This window comes from Sebastes fasciatus, chromosome 4 (genome assembly GCF_043250625.1).
Source record: "Sebastes fasciatus isolate fSebFas1 chromosome 4, fSebFas1.pri, whole genome shotgun sequence".
NCBI lineage: Eukaryota > Metazoa > Chordata > Actinopteri > Perciformes > Sebastidae > Sebastes > Sebastes fasciatus.
This window is the reverse complement of record NC_133798.1, coordinates 30,039,767-30,065,980: the sequence shown is the minus strand read 5'-3', so window position 1 is coordinate 30,065,980 and position 26,214 is coordinate 30,039,767. Positions and strand designations below refer to the sequence as shown.

The 26,214-nt window shown below is 40.7% G+C and overlaps 1 protein-coding gene across 4 annotated transcripts in view; it reads right to left on the bottom strand.

Moving 5' to 3' along the window:
• The window catches only part of ptprz1a (protein tyrosine phosphatase receptor type Z1a), a 92,069-nt gene that overhangs the window by 40,845 nt on the left and 25,010 nt on the right, over positions 1-26,214 (bottom strand). For all 4 annotated transcript variants that reach the window (XM_074633516.1, XM_074633517.1, XM_074633518.1 and 1 more), the window contains exons 2-7: positions 17,679-17,741; positions 9,282-9,461; positions 6,254-6,405; positions 5,575-5,670; positions 1,850-1,916; positions 1,603-1,760 (exon numbers count right to left, since the gene is read on the bottom strand). In XM_074633516.1, the coding sequence (XP_074489617.1) occupies positions 1,603-1,760; positions 1,850-1,916; positions 5,575-5,670; positions 6,254-6,405; positions 9,282-9,461; positions 17,679-17,741 (716 nt within the window). The remainder of the gene's footprint in view (positions 1-1,602; positions 1,761-1,849; positions 1,917-5,574; positions 5,671-6,253; positions 6,406-9,281; positions 9,462-17,678; positions 17,742-26,214) is intronic.

The window sequence follows — 26,214 nt, the reverse complement described above, 5'->3', positions numbered from 1 at the left end:
TTGTAGTTTTGCTGTCTAAACCTAAAGAAGTTGTAGTTTTGCTGTCTAAACCTAAAGAAGTTGTAGTTTTGTTGCCTAAACCTAAAGAAGTTGTAGTTTTGTTCTCTAAACCTAAAGAAGTTGTAGTTTTTTAATGCCTAAACCTAAAGAAGCCTTTTTGTTTGTGTTCAAAAAGTGACGTTTCATTCAGTTTTACAACATGTTAGAACGTGTTGCTTTTAAGTTTCACTTTCCCTTTTCCATCGTAGTAGGTTTAGTAGGCCCCTATTGACCCACATCTATGGTGCTTATAGTGACTGATAACGCCTATTTAATGGCCTGACAACAGTTGAATCCGGTGAATGAGGGTGGTGTCTGCATAGATTGAGGGTCCTCACAAGTATAGAGGTACAAATGTGTGTGTGTGAGGCCTCCTGCCTTATGACAGCTGTGTGTTATGAGTGAATGAGTGAAAGAGTCTGGTGGGAGATGACGTCTGAGCCTCAGCAGGCGTCACACTAGAACTTTTCTATTGAAAACCTTTTGTGTGTGCTTTCACATGTTTGTGCAAGCATATGGCTGAGCGTGTGTGTGTGTGTGTGTGTGTGTGTGTCTGTGTGTGTGTGACTGACTGCCCCAGGCCAAGTGTGATTGACAGCCATACAGAAGCGGTCATTACATCAAACAAATATTGGCTCACAAAAGATCTTTACGGTATTTAAGCTGACACACACACTCACACTCACACTCACACATACACACACACACACACACACACACACACACACACACACACACCCATCACGTGTGTGTTTTCAGAGCTCTGGTATGATAATTCCTCCTTTCAGCTCCTTAAACATGTTTTTCTAAAACGTTGTTTACGGACATTTCTTCTGTAATTGTGTCGCTTTGTGTCTTTTCATCTTGAACAAAAGCCCCAGAGCTGACGTCTGGTTCTTAAAGGACCACACTGATGGTTAAACTCAGTCACTCAGTATGTCTGCACTTGATCTTCTGCAGGCAATCCAGAAAGCTGTTGCTAGACTACTCACTAGGTCAAATAGACGGTCTCACATTACCCCCAAACTCAGATCTCTTCACTGGCTGCCTGTAGCTTATAGGATCAACTTTAAAACTCTCACTTAGAGAGCATTGCACGGTCAAACTCCCACATACTGTATGTGGCTGAACTACTTCACCCTTTTAAGCTTTGTTTATACTCGCGCGCGACATAGTGACACCGTACTTTTAGCTAACTATTTCAACTGTTTATCCACTACTTTTAGCTAACTATTTGGCTCGCGCGGGCCTCAGTAGATGGCGCGCCCTACGAGCATGCACAAAGACGTTTATGCTCAGCACGATGTTTGTCGCAGTATGCTCCAAAACACCAGGAGGCGTACAAGCAAAATATTCCGTGGATAAGCAAGAAGTCAACGAGTGGTACGGGAAAGGAAAGTAGGCTTCCTGGCAACAGAAATTGTCTCCATATACAACTGAAACACTGACTGAGTTAATTTCTACTTTTGTTTTTTATTAAAACGCAAATTGGACAAAGTGAATATGTATAAGAAATCCACTTTTGACTGCTTCTTTCTAAAATACTGGTATCCCATCCCTCACCTGTTCGTCAGAGATGGCCACTGTGTTCTTGAAGACGATCCACTCGACGGTGTCGCTGCACGGCGGCGTGGTCAGAGAGCCGTTGTAGATGAAGTATTTCTCTGTGGAGTTCGGCAGGAGGCCTCGCGGGGCGAAGGGTAAAGCCTCGGCGCTCTTTCCTGGATGGCAGACGAGACAGCTTAAATAAACACAACAGAAGAAGAGGCAAGAGAGGGGGCAGAAGAAGAAGAAGAAGAAACCAACGTACCATATCTGCTCACGCTGTTGATGCTGTCTATGATGGCAACGTAGTTCACGTTGTCTTCAATGCTCGTCTGTGAAGAGAAAACCAACATGATGATCTCATATTCAGTCTCACTTTTTATTGATGAATGGAAACTGTTCATAATTAAACAGTCTGCAGACTTCAACACAGACCAGGGGCCAGTTGGCCATTATGCAAAATGGCCCATTTCAGAATGTATATTATATAATAATACTGGATTATTATTGATGCATTAATGTGTTCATCACTTTAATGTTCAATTTATTCTAATACTATGGATATTTATCTTTACATAATGATATAAAGAAAAAATAAGATGTAGTACTTGAGTATTTACACCACTGTATTTATACCTTACTTACCATTTGAACTGTTCAGCCATCTGCTCGCTTGCTAACTCGTTTTTATGCACTCTCAATCGCACCAACTTGAAATGTTACAGCTGACTCAATATGTGGACATTGTTTCTGATTAGTTGAGCTACTATACAATCTTTCCACCTACTCCACTTCAACTATACAAGTACCCCTGGTTACGACAATCACTGAGTAAGATCAAGCTGCAGTTATTGTGGTTGTAGTAAAACGCTGTGTGGTCATGTGGATTCCTTGATGTTGTCTCTAATGGCTCAATAACAGGCTGGAAGTAAAGATTCGTGGGAACAGTTAACAGACTTTGATGACAGGTCCAAAACACCAGAGTGGGCGTTAATCACCTAAACCAGTCTGACAGCTAGAACGCTATCTTCAGTCTACACACAGAACTATCATTAAGAGGTAACGTTTAAAGACTGTAATATCTGGATGGCCGCAGGGAGTGTTCAGTGGAATAATGCTGCAACTTTTTTAGAGTTTGCATTATAGACTGTATATAAAAAGTGGACGTAGTCACCGTGACATCACCCATTGGTTTGTGGACTACGGTTTTGAAGCCTCGAGTTCAGCATTTTGGCTGTTGCCATCTTGGTTTGGAACCAGAGGTGACACAAGACGGTGGAGCTAGGTACAACCGAACGATGAGTAAGACATTTTGAGGCAAAAAAATTTTACAAGTAACTTTCATGAACTGAAAACCAGTGAGCTACCTCCGGAGTCTGAAAGGTGAAGCCAATGCTGAAGTGCCTTAAACTGTCATTCTTTCTAATAGCCAGCAGGGGGCGACTCCTCTGGTTGCAAAAAGAAGTCTGATTGTATAGAAGTCTATGAGAAAATGAGCCTACTTCTCACTTGATTTATTACCTCAGTAAACATTGTAAACATGAGTTTATGGTCTCAATCATTAGTTTAAAGTCTTCATCAATACAGCATGATGTTCATTTAGTAAATTATGGTCCCATTTAGTGTCAAATAGACCATAAAGCAGGGGATGCTTTAGGGCGGGGCTACCTTGTGATTGACAGTTCGCTACCACGGCGTTGTCCAGTCTGGCAGTTGTCCATGTTTTCGTCTTACAACTTTGACCCTTTCACAGTGTGTTTTCAGTTCATGGAAATTAATATCAACATTTTGGTCGCCTGAATGTCTTATTCAGTGTTCGGTAGCTTCACTATTGTGTCACTTCAGGTTGCAAAAAAACAAATGGCGACGGCCAAAATGCCCAACTTGGGGCTTCAAAACGGCAGTCAACAAACCAACGGGTGACGTCACGGTGACTACGTCCACTTCTTATATACAGTCTATGCTATGTCTTCACGGACAACTCCCAGACCGGACAACGCCGTGGTAGCGACCTGTCAATCACAAGGTAGCCCCGCCCTAAAGCATCCCCTGCTTTATGGTCTATTTGACTCTAAATGGGACCATAATTCACTAAATGAACATCTTGCTGTATTGAAGAAGACTTGAAACTAGTGATTGAGACCATAAGGTAAAGTTTACAATGTTTATTGAGGTAATAAATCAAGTGTTGTAATGTTTTTTTGCCTCCTCCCTGGTGTTTTGTAACTTATATATCCAAGTATGGACAACTGAACCTCATCAAGTTGTTCTTTTATTAATCTAAGTAAAGACTGACCTGAAGTACAGGTCACATCAGGCCAGATTCAAACGGACTTTCAGGTTATATAACATTCACCTTCTCCAACAAAGCCACCAGACTCCCCTCAACAAGAATTTCGGAGAGTTAAAACAGTTTGAAAGCTGGTGGGAGGTTGGCAGAGCACAAAAACAAAATTTACTAGCTTTTTTGTGTTGTTTGGTAGTTACCCCACCCTGCTCTCCACCCAACCTGCAGCACACAACACACAGAGAGCCTGCAGCTTCACATCAGACGTTTTTCTGAGCTTCGTTCCAACATGGCCTCTGTCGGTTCGAACACGCCAACCCGGCCGGAGGCAACACGACTGCACAAAGGCACCGAACACGAAAACACAGGCAAGAGCTCGGCAATGATCCTCAGCCAAGATATGAATCAAACTGTTCACAACACGGTGCACTCACTGAGGTATTACCACAGCACACTGGTGATACCACTGAAACACTTTGATTCATTCCCTCAGTCTGATTTCTCTCCATCTTGAACTAAAACTCACCCATAAAGTCATTCTGTGTTTAAAAGCTGCCAACTGTGAGAATTTCAGATAAGCTGCTCAAATCATTTGTGAAATGAGCACTAACTCAAACTCCTATGTTGTGTACAAGAATAGTGCTTTTCAGACCATGCTGTCAAGCCCCCCGTCAGGATGTGGAACATCCAAACCGTTAGCCCGGAGCTGGCTGCTGTAAACCCACACAGAAGGGCTAACTCTGACTTTTCAGGGCAAAATCAAAATGTTTGGAAAAAAGCTGAGAAGCATTTTACTCTCGGGTCAAATCTCAACAAATTGTACGCTATTCAGAGGACATTAATCCTAGGCTTAATGTATTGTAAGCCCTGAGTGAAAGCAAAGACTGTAGAAGCAAAGAGGCGAAACTCTGGTGATCTTTTTGACAACAGCCGCTAGATGGCGCTGAGGTAGCACTGCCGCCATTTTGGACTGAAAATACCAAAATGGCAATGCCAATGCCAATTCCCCTGCCTCTCAGTGGCTCTCAACATGGCGACGGCTGAGCCAGCGGCTCACAGCTAACGGTGCCAACAGCGCTAACAGTGCAAACAACAGCGAAACAGAGTATTTTTACACCGTGGTATTACTGGTATCTCCACCATAAATAACAATATATTTTACACTTTTATATTCTAATTCTATTCTAATTCAAATATTTGATTATCTGTTCAATGTGTGTTTAGCGTTACGGAGCTACAATTTCACATTTCATTGTTCAACCATGTGATGTAAAATGACAAATAAATGAACCTTGTAATAAACAGTTCGGTCAATAGTGACTTAAGTTTAGCTAAAAGTTATCTTAGCTGTTTAAAAGTTTAGTCATTCTCAATTAATGATTTAATTAAGCTGGCAAAACTGTTTTTAGGTTAGTTTAGTTTATAGGTCAAATAATAGTTACGTTTATCTGTTTAAACAGTTTGGTTTTGTTTAGCTAATAAATCAAATTAGCAGCGAAACATTCTGGTTCACGCCTCAAGATTTTAGTGTTAGTTTCTTTACTTTCCACAACAAACCGTTTCCTCTGTTCAAATGTCCTGATTTGAATGGGTTATTTGCATTTTAATGCCGACTTTACTTTTTCAGTAGACATAACACTGAGATCAACAGACTGACAGGTGTCTCAGGGTACACGATCATCTGCCTTGTAAAGCATGCACACCTCAAACAGCACGGCGAGCGCTGTGATTCTGCCTCCGGCCTTGATGGTTTCATCTAAAGAGTCAAAGCGTTGCGTCTCATAACAGTAGATCTGCATCTGTGGGAGGAAACAGAAATATGTTGAGTCCAGTGAGGTGTCAGAAGAGCTACACGTTGTTTTTCTTCTTCATCTTTGTTGCAGGTCTGTAAAAGCACCAGATCTTTTAGTAGGCTAACAGAGAGGGACAAAAGCAAAGAAAACACCAGTGTTTGGTGTGTTTTGTTGCCACTGTCCTGAAAGTTAATGAAAATGGTAACAGTATGTATAAACACTGGCAAAAAAAATTAACCTTTATATTTTAGCGCCCCATGATAACATTTCTTTTATCCATGTGGTTTTGCTGTCGCATCCGCCATTTTTTCTCTTCAGCGAAGTGTCTTAATTCACCCATAATGCATTGAGCAACAAGCTATCTTACATTAGTCACACATATTGTTGGCCAAGACAAAGGCGACTTGAGGCGACGCAACAGCCGACCTTCGTCGCTGCTAGTTCTTTGATGTCGGGTCTGGGCATTAAGTATCTATAGCAAGTCTGACTTAGTTATATTTAAAAAAAAAAAAAAGACTAGGTCTATTTTTATGCAACCGGCCATGAAACATGCAGCCCATTCCTGAGCCCAACATTTGTCACGTCTCACCTCCAGTGGGTATTTGACTCCATCCAGACTGTGCTCGGAGCCCTCTGAGGAGGCGTTGCAGCGCCCCCAGTGGAAGGTGATACGTCCCACCTTGACCTTTGCCCTGAGACCGCCTCCGCTGACGTAGAACTCTCCATCCACATCAATCGCCACTGAAAACAGAAAAGACATGAAGAAATAAATGTTCATCCTTTTTTTTTTTTCATTCATTATCTGTTATTGCTTATCCCATTCAGGGTCGCGAGGGAGCTGGAGCCGATCCCAGCTGACATTGGGCGAAGGCGGGGTACACCCTGGACAGGTATGACATGGTTAGTACCAATGGATTCATTAGTTTTTCTAGTTTCATATGACGCCAGTATCTTCTTACGCGTTATTATTGCGTTAACTTTGACAGCCCGAGTTAAATCATCATGTGTGAAATCTGTCTACTGCTTTTAAAGCTTTGAAGACAACACAGCTTGACCTCTCGCTGAAATAATGGATTATAAATGTACAGAAGATCAAAAAGATGAGACAATACTCCACTAACACCTTTATTTTATTACACCATCAAACAATGATTCAATCAACAAGGGGATCTTCTTCAGGTCGGTCTTTGTTTGACCTGACAAAAGGTTCCCTCGAGGGGTCGAAACGCTCTTTGATGGTCTAATAAAGGTGGAGCATTACTCAGTCCTTTCATCTTCTGTACTATAATGTACATCTCAATCCACCACCTTAAAAACAGAAAGAGCATGTGACTATTGTTTTGCACAGATAATACATATTTTTCATGTGAATGCACTGAGGAAGAAACATCGATCTGCTGAATACTCGCGTTGCTTTTGTTTTTTTATTATTTCCACCACTTTGATCCGCCTCATTCATGTCCTCTTTGTTGTCTGTGTGTTATATTGTGTTTTCTTTTAGCCACGTCTAAAATCTAATTTCCCTTCGAGGGAGGGCAAATATTGACTCAACTTGTTGCTGATTCATTCCTGTTGAAAAGTGCCCCGTATCAAAAGGCATGAACCGACACATACGCTCCATCCATCACCTCTTTTTCTAAAATCTTCCATTTGTGGCTCCCCTCACAGCCCTGCAGCTTTCAACGAGTGGGTTCAGCCTGCGCCTTGAACCTACACTGGGCCCATTTGTGGGCTGATAAAAACAGGTTTAAGTACTGTCGGCCTGAATCGTGCTCAGATTGTCCACCAAACATCTCCATTAATAAAAGCCTTTGGTGCAGCTGGCGGCCGAACAACAACCGCAGCAGAGTGCTTCTTATTTCGCTGAGAGTCCCGTTGCTAAGAAGCACTGGACTCGTCTGTTTGGAGCTTTTCGAAAGGCGAGGCGGAATCCCTCTTGTCTACAATTTCACTTAACAATTACCTTGAATGCACACTGTAGGTTATTGTGTGTCACACCACTTAGAGGGAGAGGAAATATATAAAAGGCTCTCAATCCTGTCAAATGAGAAACTGGTAACTGTATCCTTTACAATAGGACACCACTGTATGAGGAAAGGCCCCTTCGCTCCGTATCTATCTGGGAGAAACTGTCAATAGAAAAACAGAAGGTCGACACTTAAGGAGGGGAGGGTAGGAGGGAGGAAGGAAATGAGGAAACATTTTTTAAGCTGACCTAGTCACTTAACAAAACCAGCTTTAGGAAGGGCTGGAGATAATTTTAATTTGATTTAATATAATTAATTTAATAATTCGAGGCTTCATGACAATAGAGTGCTCCAGGGATGACGTATTTTTGCAGGCCAACCAGGAAGTTAGCATCGAAAGCCAATGGGATTGTTCCATTGGGTTTTGGATTATTGCAGAAAATAAGCTCCGTGGCAAATAAACGTTTATGATACTGACACGTTTTGTTCAGCAAGATAATCTCCACTAATGAACACCACTTTATGATTTTTGAAGTGTGAATGCAATCACCAGAAGTAAATTGCTAACGTTAGGCTGTAAACGAACTACACCACGGTCACATGAGCGTGAGTATTCACAACGAGCCTGTAGAGGAGGACGAGTCGGCATGATGACGTTTAGTAGTCTCATTTAGCCACTTGTTAGCAACCACCTTTTTGAAGACACGTAAAAGCTTCAAAATTCAAGAGTGGGATTTTTTATGTATTTTATGCCGTAGAATACAACGTTAAAATCTTTTCAGCTTGTGTTAACCACAGACCTTATTTCAGGCATCTAACTAAAAACCCATTCAATAAAACCCATTGACTTCCAGACGAAGGAACAGGAAGTGCTGAAATGCTAACTCATTTCCGTGTTTTTGGACTCATTCCTGTAGCATTCTATATAGAAGAATTTTAAACCAATTGTTTTTCATTTTGCTTTCTTTTTATTTATTAATTAGTAGGAATAAATCATGCTGAAACTACTCTTTTATGATATAAATGTGCAAGATTTATCCAAATGATCCAATTAAATCTTCAAATACAAAAAGGATGTTAAAATCCAAGAAACAAGACACAAAGCCGCATTCAGGCTGGACTCTGCAATGCCAATAAATTAATAAATATTAAAAAGCTAAACATGATACAAGAGCTAGAGCAAAGAAGCCATGCTGCTCTTAAAGGAACGCTGTGTAACATTTAGGGGGGATCTATTGGCAGAAATATAATATAATATTAATAAGTATGTTTTCATTAGTGCATAATCACCTGATAGTAAAAATCATTGTGTTTTTGTTAGCTTAGAATAAGCCGTTTATATCTATATAGGGAGCGGGCCGACATGTTTCTACAGTAGCCCAGAACGGACAAACCAAACACTGACAATTGACTTTCAATAATAAATATATACATACATTTGCATAAAACAGCATATTTGCACACTCCCATGTTGAAAAGAGTATTAAATACTTGACAAATTTCCCTTTAGGGTACTTTGTGAACAGATAAAAAAAATTTTTTTAGCGATTGACAGCCCTGATATATACAGTATAATATAAAAATATTGCCGTTTTAAGATAGTCCACAGACCCTTTAGCTCTTGTAAACAGCAACAGTGATGGTTCTTACCCGTCTTGCCATCGTTATGGATGGTCGTCCTGTCGGTGGTCAGGCTCTCCCAGCCGTCAAACCTCAGCTTCTGGTACTGCAGCTTCACCTGAGCCAGGTTCTCCTCGATGTTGATGGGAGACTGCTTGGCGTTGCTGCAGGACGGAAACTTCTTGGCCCAGTTGTTCTGATTTAAAGTTCCTGGAGGGCAGACAGAATCACAAGGACACGTTAATGTACCATCCAGGTGCATAACTTAGCTTCAGAAAAACCACCTGTGGAGTCAGAAAATCAAACCTAGAAGACAAAAGTTCAACATATAGATGTTTTGAAGCAGTCGACTCTCAAACTCTCACATGTTGGATTTTCCTAAAAGCACTTGAACGAACAAGAACGAGTTTTGACAACAGCTTTCTGCTCACAGTTGCATCACCATAAGATGACAAAACTGTAGTCAAACAAGCAAAAACATCAGTATGGTCCTTTAATTTCTTGCATACTAACCGCCAAAATAGTTCACTGACACACATCACTGAGTTTCTTAACTCTCTGTGACCCTTGACCTTTTTTTTAGGTCCCCGAATTCTCACAACCCCCAACAATCACAGAGCTGTCATGCTGTCAGTTTGTCAAGTTGGTTAAGGTGTAATCATATATTCTATTTTCTAGAACAGGGGTTCACAAATGTTTTGGGGCCAGGGACCCCTTTAAGGGAAGAACATTCTCCAAGGACCCCTCATAATTATAACACAGATGAAGCATAATGCTGACTACCATTTTTACTCTTAGATGCCATTGAAACTATTTGTATTCAAAAACATTTCAACCTAAATACTTCAGACCTGTTATAGATAGTGATAAACAGAAACACATTTCAATCCAAATCATGTTAATAATAATAATCTGATATTCAGGGTGCTTTGTTATCAGATGTTGCTTTAGCTTGGAAAGATTCATGGCTTCGTTCGCTGAAGACACATGACAGATTTTGGTCTCCCGTCGCTGACGCTCGATATAACTATTTGAGCTTAGCGTCACTTGACGATGTGGATTGACTCAAATAGTTCTCCATGCTCGCCGGCTAGCTAGCTGGCTAATAAGCTAAGCTTAGCAGCAGCAGGAACGGTTCGTTGCTCCCTGAGTGAAGTGAGTGATTCATGACAGATTGATTCCCATTTTGAGAATCACTTGTCTAGAACAAGGAGGAAACCCCAAATGTATGAAATATGGACATGTTGTATCATCAGATCCTCCAAAAGCAAAAGAAAGCTAATTAATTCATCTCATTATTCAGTGTTAAACCGACTCCAAAATGCAGTGGATACAGAACTCACTGTACTCCTCCTGCTTCATTCTGAGGTTCATGTCAACCAGCAACAGTGAACACAACAGTCTTTGGTCCACTTTATATACAGATACAGATATAGAGTAAACACTATTTAAATCTGTTTAAATCACAGCATCATGGATGCACATGTGTGTTACTGATGTTGACGAACACATCTGGACGGGTGTTTTCCAGTGTAACAGGCTGGAGGATGATCAGTCAGTCACGAACACTCGGCGGTGCATGCATCGTCTCTGGCATACGGTCCTCATCACTCTGTACTGTGTTTTACTGAACATCCAACTGGTCAACGCTCTGAGACCCACAGTAGACTGATTTGATTGAATCAAACTGAAACTGAAACTGCAGGTGTTGATGATATTCTCCCTTCATTAGTTGGACAAACTGATGAAGTGCAGACTTCTCTCTCTATCTAATGATGCAATGACTGCTCACAGGTGTGCAGCTCTGGGAGAGCTAGCTATGAGCTAACAAGCTAATGAGCTAATAACCGCCAGCTGTTCTGCTGCACTCTGGCTTTAATATCAGCTCACATGTTTCTTTCTTACGGCTCTCACGAGGTCAAAGTCCAACATTTTTCAAAGTTCAAGCAGACGTTTTCTCAAACACAGCCGGCAGCCTTCTGCTAACAGAAGAAAGAGTTCAGCATCAGGTTTCCTCTCTGCTCTCAAACACAAAGAGCACGCTGACATGACGGAAGACATAAATACAGTATGGAAAGTGTTACAGCCAGCAATACAAATTATCCCTCACAGACGACTTTATTCATTCATGTGTTTGTCAGCTGCACCTCAAACTGAACCACACTGATTTAATCCAGCAGCTCATATTTCACGTCGAACTAACATACAACCTCCAGCTTTTAGTTTCACATTTATTGCTGAATAAATCTGAGCAGCATGTGAGGTTCAGCTCATATATCCTGCTGCAGTGACTGCAGCGTGTTGCATGTGGATTTGTTCACATCTGCTCAGAGTTACTGTCTTCACTCAGTGGACGACAACGTCTCGGAGACTGACGTTTAGAAGAAGCTGTTTTGATTGGGAGTTTATCAATGTTCCCCTGCTCAATATCCTCTTAATATCACACTTTAAGGAGACTTTTCAAATGGTTTCATGTTCTCAGCAATGTTTTTTCCCTTAGTCAAATGTTCAATGTATGTTTCCCCAGGTCAATATGTTGAAATCACCCACAGTTTACAGCCCACTGATGTTTTAAGGTCCGATCACACGGAGACGTGTAACTACAGGCTTAGCCGCTTGCCACCTCGGGCAAAACATCTGATGCACCTGTGGAGCGTGCAACGAACTGGCAACCATTTGTTGTGAAGTGAATGCAATGGAACGGGGGAGGGAGAGTGTGACATCTAATGGCTGAATGTTATCAATGTTATCAATTGTACCTTTAACCATAGTGTTGTCAGATCATAACACAGATTTATGTTCCAACAGTGATTGATATTAGTTTTGGAAGGGTGTCGGTGGTGGCGTCGGATCAGAAAACACAACCGAGACATTTAAATCAAAGTGCCGTTTCTCAAAAAGAATCCTTGGAATCCATCATTCAACCGCCACGTGATCCGCTGCTGAAGGTCTGACGGGTAAAAAGCACCAAAACACAACACACAACTTAACATGCAACCTGAGAGAAGGTGCAGCTCCGGTATCGTCAGCATGATTATTATCATTTGCTAATTAAAACCTGTTCCCAGCCAGATGTCAACAAGTACAAACATATTTTCCACTGCATTACAATAAAGGTAAGGATGTCTAAATTATGGGTTGTGACTACAGTCGTTGAATCTTGGCATAGATAACTTTATTCAACACCAATAATCATCTTCAAACTGCCTACAACTGCTTTAATGCCTGATTACTATAATTTATTCTGTCCTGTTTGTGACTGTTCACGCTTTATTCTCTTCTCACTGTAACTGTAAACCCTTTGTTGCTGTAAAAAAGCTTCTCTCAGACAACTTAACCTGAATAGTTCTGATTTTTAAGAGCATTTAAGAGCTTTTTAATTCAGATTCGTTCAACAGAAAACAAGCCAGATGTTCAGCGTGATGAACTGTCTCAGTAATCTTGCAGATGTTTCATCCTTTCTGTGCTAATTAAGTGTTGTAGTGTTGTTTCAACCAGCTGGTGTGGTGTCTGTTAGCAGGTATATCAGCGGTCACGTGACTCTCTGTTCTCGCTCTGATTGGCTGTTTAGAGCTTCTTCCACCAGAGGACAAAGAGCCCGAACCAGGTCAGACAGGCTTCTGGGTCAGGACGGATATTAGCATGTCAATGGAGAGCAAACACACTCAGACAGGCTGTAAACATACCCGACCTTAAACCACAGGGCGGGTAGCTTCATTTCAAAATGTGAAACCTTGACTAACTAACGTAGCAGTAAAGTTTAACCCTCTGAGACAGATAGCAGGTCAACAGTAGAAGTGGTGTACATCATCTGAAAGCTGGGAACCTGAAGATTAATTTGAAATGCAGCTCAGCACTGTGTCAAGTTGTTCTAGTCAAAAATTAGATATCAACATAAATTAATTAATTAAAATAAATTGTAAAAGTGTGTAATAGAAATATATGATGGTCATCCCCATGCTCTATTGTGTTTCATAAGTTGTTGCAGCAATTTTTGGGCCCATTTTCATTCACAGATCTTGAGGTCAGAGGTCAAGGGTCCCCTTTGAAAATGGCCATGCCAGTTTTTCCTCCTGAGCATGACCTTGGTTGGTACCAATGGATTCCTTAGTTTTTTTTATCTTGACTAGCTTTAAAACTGAATCTGCTACAGCCTCTGAAAGACAGTAAAGTCGGTCAGGTCTCAGGGGCTTAAAGAAAAGAAAACAAGACAATAAAACAAGTAAAGGTCGTTGGATGAAAAGACATTTCCACTCAACTCAGTAGTGAGTCAAGGCATTTCTCAAATATTCCATTAACTATGAACAAGTTATAAAAGCCTCAAGGGTGATCCACACCACCTGGGTTTTCTGAAGCTTTTCTGAAGTGTTTCTGGAGCGGTTTGTTGTAGTGAAACTAAAATAACTACATGGTTGGTTGGTCAGGGGACCTCCATCATCATGGTTATAGTAATGACCACATGGTTAAGGTTAGGGAACCATCGGAAAACCAAATTGACAGAAACAGGAAACGACAGTGTTGGAAAGTAAAGCCACTTTCCCACTGGATAGAGAAACCCACCAAAACACCCACTAACATCTGGCTTTTGTCTTTAGTGTGAAAGGTTACAATCGGCATTCATTTCTAGGACAAATGACCCCTCAGTAGTCGCAGGTATGTATCTGCTCCAGCTCCGATCGGCAGTAATGGAAACACGACACGCTAATTATTTTTTTACCCCTTTTCCAATTATTATAATTTCTTAACGAATAAAACATAAAAATAAGCTGCTCTCCTCAAAGCCACCAGACTCCAGTCAGACAACAGTGACTTTTGTCTCGCTGGTCATTGAAAGACACTTCATTCAAACTCGACAGAAACAAAATAAAACTCCTTAAAACCGTCTTTGTTAGTCTTTCCACTTTTCCAACAATCACCAACCCTCGTTTGGTTGAAATAAACCCTTAATTCACCGAGCTAGATGTGAAAACAAACCGCCGTTATATGCTCTCCTCAAAGCCACCAGACTCCATTGACAGAAACAGTAACTTTACCTCGCTGATCACTGTAAAACGAACCTCATTCAAGCTCAACAGAAACAAGTAACAAGTAACCACGATAAGATTATCACTATTAATTCACCCTTTATCTATCTCCGTAACGTTGATGTTAATTACTAAGGTTTAGAGATGTTGGTAGGTGTATTCTTGAACTTTGCACATCATCTCACCCTTCAGACAGAAAGCAAATAAGTGTGTTTCACAAAATACTGAACTATTCTTTTAAGGTGTAAAAATAAAAACAAAAACAAGGACTAATAAAAGTCCAGGCGGCAGAATCACTAAATAAAAACTACACCTGTTTTCTTCGTGTATGCTTCTCAGGGATATTTATAACAGAGTAGATGTGGATAGAAAGGGTGGATACTTCAGAGGCACTTAGACATCACTTCTGGGATTATTTGGGGTATTAAAGTATTGTAGATGAAAACCACCCAACACTGTAAAACACTATGAAGCTTAAAAGGCATTAAAAGTGACTTCTAAGGGTCTAAAGGATGATTTCTCTCAAAGTTTAATTTACTTTCTACTTTATTGTATTTATTTAAAAGGATCATAAATGTATTTTTGCTGCTTGAACCTTAAATATTTACCTTTACTTTCCCTTGAAGCAGCCATAAAGTTAGAATTAGTTTCCACATTATGTCACTCTAACACAAACAGTATACATTATCCTCTATCCTGTTGCTGCAGCTCCTCATTTGAGCTATATGATGTTTACACTGAGTGAAATATCAAAACCCAAGACTGTTCTTTTATGGCGGCTGTATTCAATTTAATGGAAATATTGTAGATATCCTTTTATACACAATTCCCCAAAATTCAGCCTGACATGTTTGTTATCTTTGGAAACTTTGGGATCTCCACGATTGGACGAATATATCGGGGAACATTGAGGGTTGTTAGGGCAATTTTTTGGGTTGATGTTTGTCATTTTATTTTGCTAATTTAATGGTCTGCCTCCAAAGAATGAGAGCCGTTCATCCGTAGCTCATCATGCAGAGAGAGAGACGGCGGAGTAAAACAAAGTTTAGAGCCGGCATATTCTCAGATCCAGCTCTGTGAATTAAAGGTTTATTTTGACCAAACCAGAGTTGGTGATTGTTGGAAAGAATACAAAGACAGTTTTGGTGGGTTTTATTTTCTTTCTGACGAGTTTGAATGTAGTTTGTTTTACGATGCTCCGCCGCTAGAACAGCGATAACCGTCAGTTGTTGTTAGGTTGACTGTGGCCGATTGGAAAATTGTAATATATCGGCCAACTCTAAACAGCGGTCTCCTGGGTGAAAGTCCTGTTTGTTTAACCCGTCTAAACTCAAAGCGGACTTTCTCATTCTGTATACTACGTCAGTTGCTCTGACCACCTAATAATGAGGTGGATGGGTTTACTTTACTTAGTTGAAAGCCCGGTGCATCAGTATCAGACGCCACGGGCACTGACCAAGCAGCGCTATTTGACGAGATGGGAGTGAGAACGGGTTGCACTAACATGAAAAAGAACAAAAAGCGAAAAGATAAACCTCAAGTGCTTCAACACCCAGAGAGGGGACATGACTGCAAACACAACTTACCACATCCTCATTTTATCTGTTACACATTCAACTACCAGACTTAAAGCCAAATCCAAAAATGTATTCCTTGAGGACCATTGATTTTTACCCATGGTAGAAGCATGGCTGCATGGATGACAATGTCAGTCTGTCACTCGATCGGTCCTCCACTTTGGACCAAGACTGGAATATCTCAACAACTTTTGATTGAATGATTGATTATTTCATTGCCATGCAAGTTTGTACAGATATTCATGTTCCCAATAGGATGAATCCCACTGACTTTGGTGATGCCACTGACTTGCTAGTGTCCCCATGAGGTTCATATTTATATTTCTTTCTTTTTTGTGTGTGCAATTTCTCAAAAACTACTGGATGGATTTCCATGATATTTTGTACATGTATTCATAGTGCCCAGAAGATGAAACCTTGTGATCTTGGTGATTTTGATCCCCTGACATTTTCTCTTGCGAAATGTTGTTTGACATTTTATGGATCTGACTGAAATATCTGTTGGATGAATTTCCATTAAATGTGGTTCAGACATCCACGTCCCCCTCAAGATGAATTGTAAAACTGTTGTTGACCCATTAATTTTTCATTTAGCGCCATCATCAGGTCAACGAAACTAATAACATTCCCATCATCCTCAGCTGTACTTTGATAATTAGCAAATGTATGGCTTATTTAACAAAAGCAGGGAGCGTAGAGTAGCTACAACAAGGAGTACATAAACATCCTCTCCTCCAGAAATTCCATTTGAAATCACTTCAATCACCATCTTTTCTGTTAAATGTGCAGTGTTTAACCAACATGAATGCAGATTAAAGAACACAACATTAAAAGATACGCAGCTGGGAACTCATGAACTATTTACGCTGGGATTGGCTGTCAGAATCATATCAGCACAACATGTCCCTCTATACATTAATAATGTATATAATATGTAATGTTTGGAGCTAAATCTCTCACATAGAACCAAATGATGCTCAGAGAGGAAACTGACACACTGTTTTAACTCGTTCTTGTTCAAATGCCTCTTCTGATCCGGAAAGATCAAATAAATGCTTTCTCTCTGTGTGTGTGTGTGTGTGTGTGTGTGTGTGTGTGTATGAGTTTCTATTCACATGTAAATCCTAAAATGAGACATCAGAAAGTGGCTAAAATTGGATTCATGTGATTCTGCAGAGAAGGACGGCATCGTTTTCCTGAATTATATTTTCAAATACCGCAGTAGGAACGTGTGGCTTGCTAGATACAGTCAGTGCAATGGCACTGTATGTGAATACAGCTCGCCGCCGGGTGACGTTATGAACCCAGACATGATTGCGTTTGGTTTTCTGACATATCTGGGACTCCCACAACATGTACAAAGCAGCAACAGTGGTTATTTCTTCCATGGTTGATGGCGGAAAGAAAAGTTGTTTGTATCTATGGAGACAAGCTCCTTCTCCTCTCCGGCGCGTCTAGAGCGAATGAACACAAATAATACCGGCGGTCCAACCAATGGGAGTAAAGTGAGGCAAAAATTGGTTTCGCTCTCGGTCCGAACAGAGCTTAACATACCATAGAACTACATTCTAGTCTTCCTTTCACTCAACACCAGAAGTGTGTTTGTGTTACAAAAGCTAAAATAAGCAAAGTGTCACTCAGGAAAGCATCAAAATAAACACAGAGCCTTTAAAACTCCCCAACCTGCTGACTGACAGGATGTTATTCCAGTCCAGTTCACACGCAGGTGAACTACACGCACAGTAACAAGTAATCTCTTGCTGCCAGAGCATTTTATAGTTTGAACATTTACATTTTTGACATTAAACTGCTCCTGTTTGACTCACCTGCGTACGACCAGTCGATGCCTTCTGAGAACTTGCGTTGATTCCTGTACGCGTATCCTCCGGCTGCAAGAGAGAGAAAGAGATGGTCATTTATATGCATTATTAATGACAGATTATATGTTGTTCTGGATATATATCTAAATTAATGTATCTGCTGAATCCTGTTTCATAACTGGTTTACAGCTGCAACAACAAAAGATTGATTTTTTTTAAATATCATTGTCAATATATGTAGATTATTATGTACTTCCAAAGTCTATAAAGGCTATTATTTAGCCCTTTTTTAATCTTTGTCTCTATAAAAACAGATAACAGTTATGAAATATGAAGAACTTGAAATGAACTCCACAGATTGCAGCTTTGGGTGCTTTAAGGTCGTAAAAAGTTTTACAGACGACAGCAAAACAAAAACGATCTCCATCCAAATGGGCATTTTAGGGTCGTCTCAGAATTAATCTCCGTCCATACTACCACGCCTGAAAACGAATATCACATGACCATTCATGTACACTGGGCATGCACGTGCCGGGGGAGCAGCGCAGTTGGTTGTTCAGTTGTAGAAAATACAACGAAGGAAGAACAGCAACAGCGAAAAGAAAGACCAGAGATTTCTTTGCTTGGACCGACGACGAGGTGGAGCCATTACTGAAAGTAACACAGATTTTACACATCTGTTAAGATGTGAATCTCTAGTGTGGGCCAGACTTAAGAGCGTATTTACTTGCCTGACAGGTGCAGTAATCTGTCACACCACGCAGGCTCCACCTTTATGGCCATATTTGTATATTTTGCCTCAAAATGACCGAATAACCAAAACAGTGGCGAGCAATCAGCCCAAACTCACAGACACTGCGACCATTTTTCTGCACAATCAAGAAGACCGATGGCTTATACACCTCCCTCATCAACCTCCCCACCTAACAACCTTCCTCTCGACCTTCCTGACTAACTCGGTTCACTCAGTGATGTATATAATGAGATCCTGCGCGGCGTGATGTCGGGAGGTGACTTATTAACCCAAGCGGCTGTCCGGGCATCTGTCACATTAATGAAGTGGAGTCGGCGCCCTGAGGAGCCGTTAGAGAACAACACCTCATTACCATAACAGAGCGCCGACGGCCCGGCTGAGAAACAAAGAGCAGAGGTCACATTACGCGAAGAGGAAATAAAGCGACGTGATGAGGTGTGTGTTTACAAACAGTCACAATACGGAGAAAAATGTTGGGAATTCATCGATGCAATTGGTGTAAAAACATGCACTTATATTTTATTACAATAGCGAAAGCCTTACGTTTCTACTCATAATCCTTTATGTTTCGGCGCCTGCCCAATAATTGACTGGATTATGTTCTAACAAATCCCATTGTAGTTTTCTTCAGGCATCAGATCATACTGGATGAAGTTTTTCTCAAACTTACCAGCATCTTTCTACATTGAATTCTATGAGAAGCTGCTAAAGTTCATAAAAGGCATCCGCCCTCAAAAAACAATGCAAAAACTTGTGTCTTTCGTATTTCTTGGCAGAGTAGAGCGAAAACCTGAGAAGGGTTTGATTTCTCAGGAACATTGTGAGTCATTTTAAAGCTTTTTTCCTGAGACAGCCAGTTACACGGAAGGGCATACCGGGTCACTTTGCCTCTGATCCACAGCCATTCCTACAACTAGAAACAAGTAAAGTCACGTTTTCAAAATTTTGGCATCAACTTGGTACCAAAGTTTCGGTTCTCGTTACATCCCTACAACTTTTCACATATTCAATATCCCAGAGACCTGTAGACAGACTTTGATGTATAAAATCAGTGGAGTTCCCCTTTAATGCCACAGCATAAAATGATATTTTAGACAAAGGGTTCTTCCAACTTTGTACCAATAGTTTTTGTTCATCCCTTTCCTGTTTCAACATGACAATACCTCCGTGCACAAAGACAGCTCCACACAGAATAATGTTTTCCCAGTTTGGTGTGGAAGAACTTGACTAGTCTGCACAGAACTCTGACCTCAACCCCATCCAACGCCTTTAGGATGAACTAGATCACCGACTATGAGCCAGATCTGATCACCAACACCATTGTTGGACCAATCAGCGTAACGTAATTGTGATTGGCCCCAGTGCAAATTTCTTTCTTGGGCCCTCGACCCAAACACACAACCACTCCAGACAATTGCAAAGCACACAATTGCTATGCCACCATGGAACTCCAATCCTGTAAACCGGCCTCAGATCAGCACCATGGAGAGCAGCCAAACGCCAAATGTATCAACGCTAACTTGCCCCTGCCCTGGACTCAGCAGCCGAATGTTATCACACACACAAATTTCAGTAGGTGCACATTTTCCAACATATGAGACATAACAATTACAGTGCTATAGATTATAATCCCTGATGCCACTCCATAATAACAAAAAGGAACCAGTGCTCACCCATTAGAAGTTTATCCTACAGGTCCTGTGCTCCGCAAAGTCATTAACAACACTGCTTAAGAACCATGTCCTTTTTTATTGAAATATCTGGCCGTGAGTGACGCAGCACAGCGTGGCACGCCGTTTTGAGCTGAACTTTTGTCAGACGCCCAGCTGTTTCTATTTATTCCCAATCGCTCGCCTTAAAATCGTCTCAATGGACGAGGAGCGGCTGATTGGTGAAGTTAAAATGAGGAGTAATCTTTACGATACCTCCTCATTTCACTACAGAAACCTTACTAAGGTGGCAGCTGGAGGGAGGGAGATCGCCTGAAAGTTTCCTACTGCTGGTGGCTATATTGTATCTCATTTCCAGTAAATATCAATATAATATTAAACGTGTTATCTGTTTAAAAAGAACAAACGAAGGAAGATAAGTGGTAATGTCTTCAGTCTGATCTCGAGCGCACAGCTGATACGGAGTGAGAGCAAAAGCAACAACAAACAAACACTGCATGCTTCTGAATCCTGTATGGAGGTTCTTTCATCTTTCATGTCCATCATAATTTGAATATCATGAACCCTCCACACTGTTGTCAGTGCTACAAACTTCAAACCAAGAAATCCCTCTGAGTGTTCAGAGCCTCCTTTCCAAATTAAATTTCATGAGCCGACCCGTTTGTGGTCGGTTCGGTATTAGTCTGCAGTAAATTAGGAGATGAGGTCTCCTGCGGTGCGGTGTTTATTCCTCCTGAGCTCTAAATGATAGCGGTCTAATCCAGGATTACATGTTTGACAGTCTGCAGAAGGAAGAGGTCGCCTGCAGGGCAGCACCTTCGGTTCGTTCAGCATGAAGACGTTCATACGGAAAGTACAATTCTCACGTAAAGCAGGTATTTTCCAGGCGGGCTGCCATTAATCAGACTGCTTTAAGAGTAGCTGCATTAGATTAAGTGTCTATGAGTAAAGAGGAGATCACGTTGAAAGTTTGGATCAGATTGGGCTTTAAAACTTCCTGCAGCGTGGATTTTACTGGACAGAAGAACTGCAGATGGAGCGACTTTCTACAATCAGGATAAATGTCTTTTATCTAACTAAGAAATAAGACAATATGGCCTGTATGTAGAATGAATCTCTAAATAAACCAATTATGAGTTTAACTGCATGTGCATGTTTAATACGGTGCCAAATCAAACAAAACAATCCTGGAATATTAACATTGAAGATCAGATTATATAGATTATTTAGATTGAAGATTGTTTTAAATGGTTTAAGATCGGCTTCTTTTGGAGTTTTAAAATAAAATTTGATTAAATAAAATGATTTAACTGCCCGTTATATTGTGTTTGAGATAAGAGCTCAGTTTCCCAAAAGCATCTAAAAGGCTAAAATGATCTTAGTCCTGCTGTAGGTCTACGGGCTGAGATCATCTTTAAGACGCTTTTAGGAAACAGTGGAGAGGAGCTGCATCTGACTTTTATTTCAGTAGTAAAATAATTAGGGCAGTCAATCGATCAAAATATTTAGATCGCAATAACTTGCATGATTGTCCACCTGTTGCTCAGCTCACCCCGTTTGGTCTGATGGGACCGTAAGTGAGTTCAGACTGAGAAAACATTCTGTACAAAATAAAGCTGGGCTTGTTCTTCTGGTCCAGTGGATCACCACAGTATGGTCCAGTCAGCCTTCTCATTTAAGTTCAGTGTAGAGAGTTTAATCCCTAAATCTAAAGAGGGCTGAAATGTAAAAACACGATTGAGATCCAGCAGAGAAGACTCCAACCTGAATGTTTCTGAGGAATAAAAGAGTGACACCAAAGCACCAAAGTGGAACTAAACCTCCTGATGAGGCAGAAATTCGCTCCCTACCCATGAATCATTGCATGACCATACATAGAGAATGCCTGTGATTTACCGCAGCACATTCCAGCTGTGTTACAGCTCCCGCCGGCCGGCTGCAGCTCGTTTCCTTCAAAAGGCAGCAATAAAGAAACGATTAGGAAGAAGAGACATCGGTGTTTCTTGTCCTGATGTTTTCTTAGTGGTCGCCTCGCTCTGGTGGCGTTATTCACTCTGCTGCATTTTACTTAATCACTGACCTCCAACACTCAGCCTGTGGCAGGGTCACGACCTCTAGTTTAACGGTTCAGAGGTGAGAAGTTCAAGTAACAAGAAGCAGCTTTTATGTGGTGAGGATTTTTCTACATCGTTATCACCTCTGGAGGTTTTCCTCTCAGTCCGTCCAACACTTTAATCCAGAGACAAATATCTCAACTGCTACTGCAAAGATTAAAACTAGGGCTAAACGCTCAAATCATAACATGGCAAACTGCAGCCTAACAGCAACAACTGCTGTCAGTGTGCTGACTTGACTATGACTTGCCCCAAACTGCATGTGATTATCAAAAAGTGGGCATGTCTGTAAAGGAGAGACTCGTGGGTACCCATAGAACCCATTTTCATTCACATAGCTTGAGGTCAGAGGTCAAGGGACCCCTTTGAAAATGGCCATGACAGTTTTTCCTCACCAAAATTTAGTGTAAATTTGGAGCGTTATTTAACCTCCTTCATGACAAGCTAGTATGACATGGTTACAACCCACTTCAACCCTCCAAAAGATCGATTGCGTAAACATGTTAAAGAAATTACTGGCGTTAAAACGAATTAGCATTAATGCGTTATTATCGTGTTAACTTTGACAGTCGTAATTGAAATTAAATTTATATTCATCATCTACAAAGAATGATCACTGAGGATTTTGGTGACGTTTCTTCTGGCACCACCATCAGGACAAAACTTTTTCTTTTACACAAAATATAGAGTTTTTTAAGGCTTGGGTGGATATGAAACTGATTGAATCATCAGTACAAAAGAACAGTTATGTTAGAAAGTATCTGTTTCTTATAAAAAAAAAAAGATGCTAGCAGATCTGTGAGGCTGAACTCAGGTACAGCGGTGCTTTGAGCTAAATGCTAACATCAGAAGCAGTTGTTCCCCATCAGAGAGTTTAGAAGCAAAGAGACGAAACTCAGGTGCTTTTTTGACAACAGCCGCTAGATAGCGCTGCGGTAGCGCTGCCGCCATTTTGGACTGAAAACACCAACGAGTCTGATGCCATGGATGTATAAAGAGACATCTGTAAATCAGAGGATAATTATTTTTTAGGTAAATCAACTTCCAAATACGAGCACTTAAATAGCCCTCATTTAAATCATGATGTCCTAAAAGTTGTAAAATGAACTCGTAGCTGAATCCAGAGTTATTTTTCTCGACATAATGAACGTGCATCAGACCCACGGGAATGCACCACCCTGCACGTCTAAACTTTCTCGCCCGACCGCTACCCAGAGAAGCATAAAGTGAGCGATGACACATAAACTTATATTTAAATTAGTTGTTGAGATATTTCACTGGACAGACAGACTGACATTGACATAGACTGACAGTATGGCTAAAAACTGAAGGGTAAAGCTTGTGGACATAAAGACTTTAGACAAGCAGTTTCTCCCTCTGTGACCTCGGAGCAGTCAGGTGGGTCAGGACAGACAGACAGGAAGCTGTTAAGGTGGAACTGGAACCCAGACAGTGTAAACAGTAGCTCTGACATGAAACACCTGTCTGCTCCCTGAACAGCACATCAGCAACAGTCTATTACAGTCTGTGTGTGTGTGTGTTTACACTCTTTGCATGAATGTGTGTGTGTGGCAACTTTACAAGGAATGTCTGTATGATAGTGTGTAGTTTTAGTGCTTTTGTATCATCAAGATTAACGTTTGAGTTCATCTTTCTCCTCCACGCTCCGGCTGTCGTCCACCTCGAGTTACACAGCTTTAAGAGTCAGAGAGGTGGAGCCATCTGAACGCTTCAGGGGAGACACTACAGGTGAATATAGGGTACAAATATTTAAGTTTAACTAATAGATATCACCATGAAACTTCCTCAGTTGATTACTGACATTAAGACAATTGTTTTTTGTATTACAAGTTTTCTGAAATGTTATGTTTAAATATGCAAAGGAGGCATTATCTAATGCTAACCTTTGGTGAATTTAGGAGAAATCTACAGGCGTAAACAGACAAAGTAGTAAAATAAACACCTGAATGTGTATTTTGGATGTTTTCTTCATACTAGTCTGACAGAAGACAATACGCCCAAAACCACAAAACTAACCAGTGCATGAAAAACTATATTTTTGCCTGGGTTGTCTTCCCTTCAGGTGACTTTTCGTCTACCGACCTGTACGATGACTGAACCAGTGAAGCCTGGAGACGCCCCGCAGCTCAACTCTGTTATAACCCCGTTTTGATCTGATATCAAAAAGACATTTAGGGGCTGAATTCATCAGATGATTCACTTTAGTTCAAAAGCTACAAAACACTTGAAGTGTATGAATCACATATATGATGTTTGTCAATTTAAAAGATAAGTTTGAAAGTCAACAACAATTCTTCAATTTGCCTTCCCTGCCGGAAGACAGAAAAGTACAAACGCCGAAACATGTTATGAAATCACATTAGTGCATAATATCATAACCCTTTGTGTCGATATAATCAAATGAGGTCAAACAAGTCAATGAAGGCAACGGAGTAAACTAATATAGCGTGTTCTCCTGTCAGGTTTTATCATGTCACTTTAAATTTGACGGTGCACAGCTGCTGATGCAGCACCATGAGCTCCAAAATAAAAGTTGTGATGACGTCTGTAGCTTAGAGAAATCAAGACAATTATCTTTGAGATATGAAATAAAAAACTGTCTGAAAATACATGTTTAACCTCAAAGATGTAAAAAAGAAAAGAAAGACAATTTTAGCCACTAAAAATATGAGGAATGTTGAAAATATAGACTAATTTTTGTCTTTTTTAGGGGCGTACAGGGGGTATATAGGGGGAGATAGCAGGTCAACAGTAGAGGTCACATAGAAGTAATGAACATCATCTGAAAGCTGGAAACCTGAAGATTAATTTGCGATGGAGCTCAGCACTGTGAGTCAAGTTGCTCTAGTCATAAATTAGCTCTGGATAAAATGAAAAATTAAAATCTCAATAGCATTCCAGGGACTGGTGATATTTTAGTAAAAATAGTGGGTTAATCATCATATTTTCTTGGTGCTGTTGCACTCGGAGCATCTGCTGCCTCAGTTTCACTCCATCATTTCCTCACTGTGTGTCTGATCGTCTCTTTGCTGCAGGACAAACATGACTCGTCCAACATGGACACATCAAACGCTGCAGGTTTCAGTTACAGACCACACCGCCGGCGTGACAAAACCTGACATATGAGTTGGGTTGGAGACCTTTTGTGTCAAAAAGTACAAAGAAAACACCTGCTGTGTCTGCCACAGTACCGATGGTGGACAGGAAATGTTAAAGGAGTCTCCAGAGGCCGCAGTGTTAATTACAACCACTAAAAGAGATTAGTGGACAGAGCAAACAACATTTTAGCGTTTCTTTTCAATGTCTAAGGTGTTGGATACATCAGACCGGCAATACGTCATCCAGAGGAGGCTCTCATGACCACGCCCCCTTTGGGGGGGAAACCAATCCCGTGTCCCTCATAGACGGTAACAGAGTAAACAGAAGAAGTTGAAATATGTCTCCAAACTTCTACTTTAAACAAACCGCTAATAGTAATAACGCTATGCTGAAGAGTTGCTGTGTAGTTGGTTGCACCAGCAATAACTCCCAAAAACGCTGATCTCCATTATTTATTTATTTTTTTAAATCAAATTAAATTTCAAAATAAATAAGTTCAACATTTCAGGGTTATATCAGATTTTTCTGTATTTTTTTATTACATAATATTTATTTATCCAATACAGAACCATTTAGGTTTCCATAAATACCTATAATCTTAAATGATGGCTTCACGCGTTTTCCAAGTCTTTATCGATGACTTACTTTTAATTAGAAATCAGTATATTGTTGATGGGAATGTGAAAATGAGGAAAAAGTAGAAGCAAAAATAGCCGGTAAAGTTCTATATTCATTATTCAGCCTTTTTTGACTAATCATACTGTTTCCTCATGGCTCGGTAGCTAATTTTTTAAAGCCCACCGTGGCCCAGGGATCAGAAACGTTTGTGGCATGGGCGTCAGATGATGTTATGCTGCAAAACATGGCCGGTGTTTGTTGGCCTT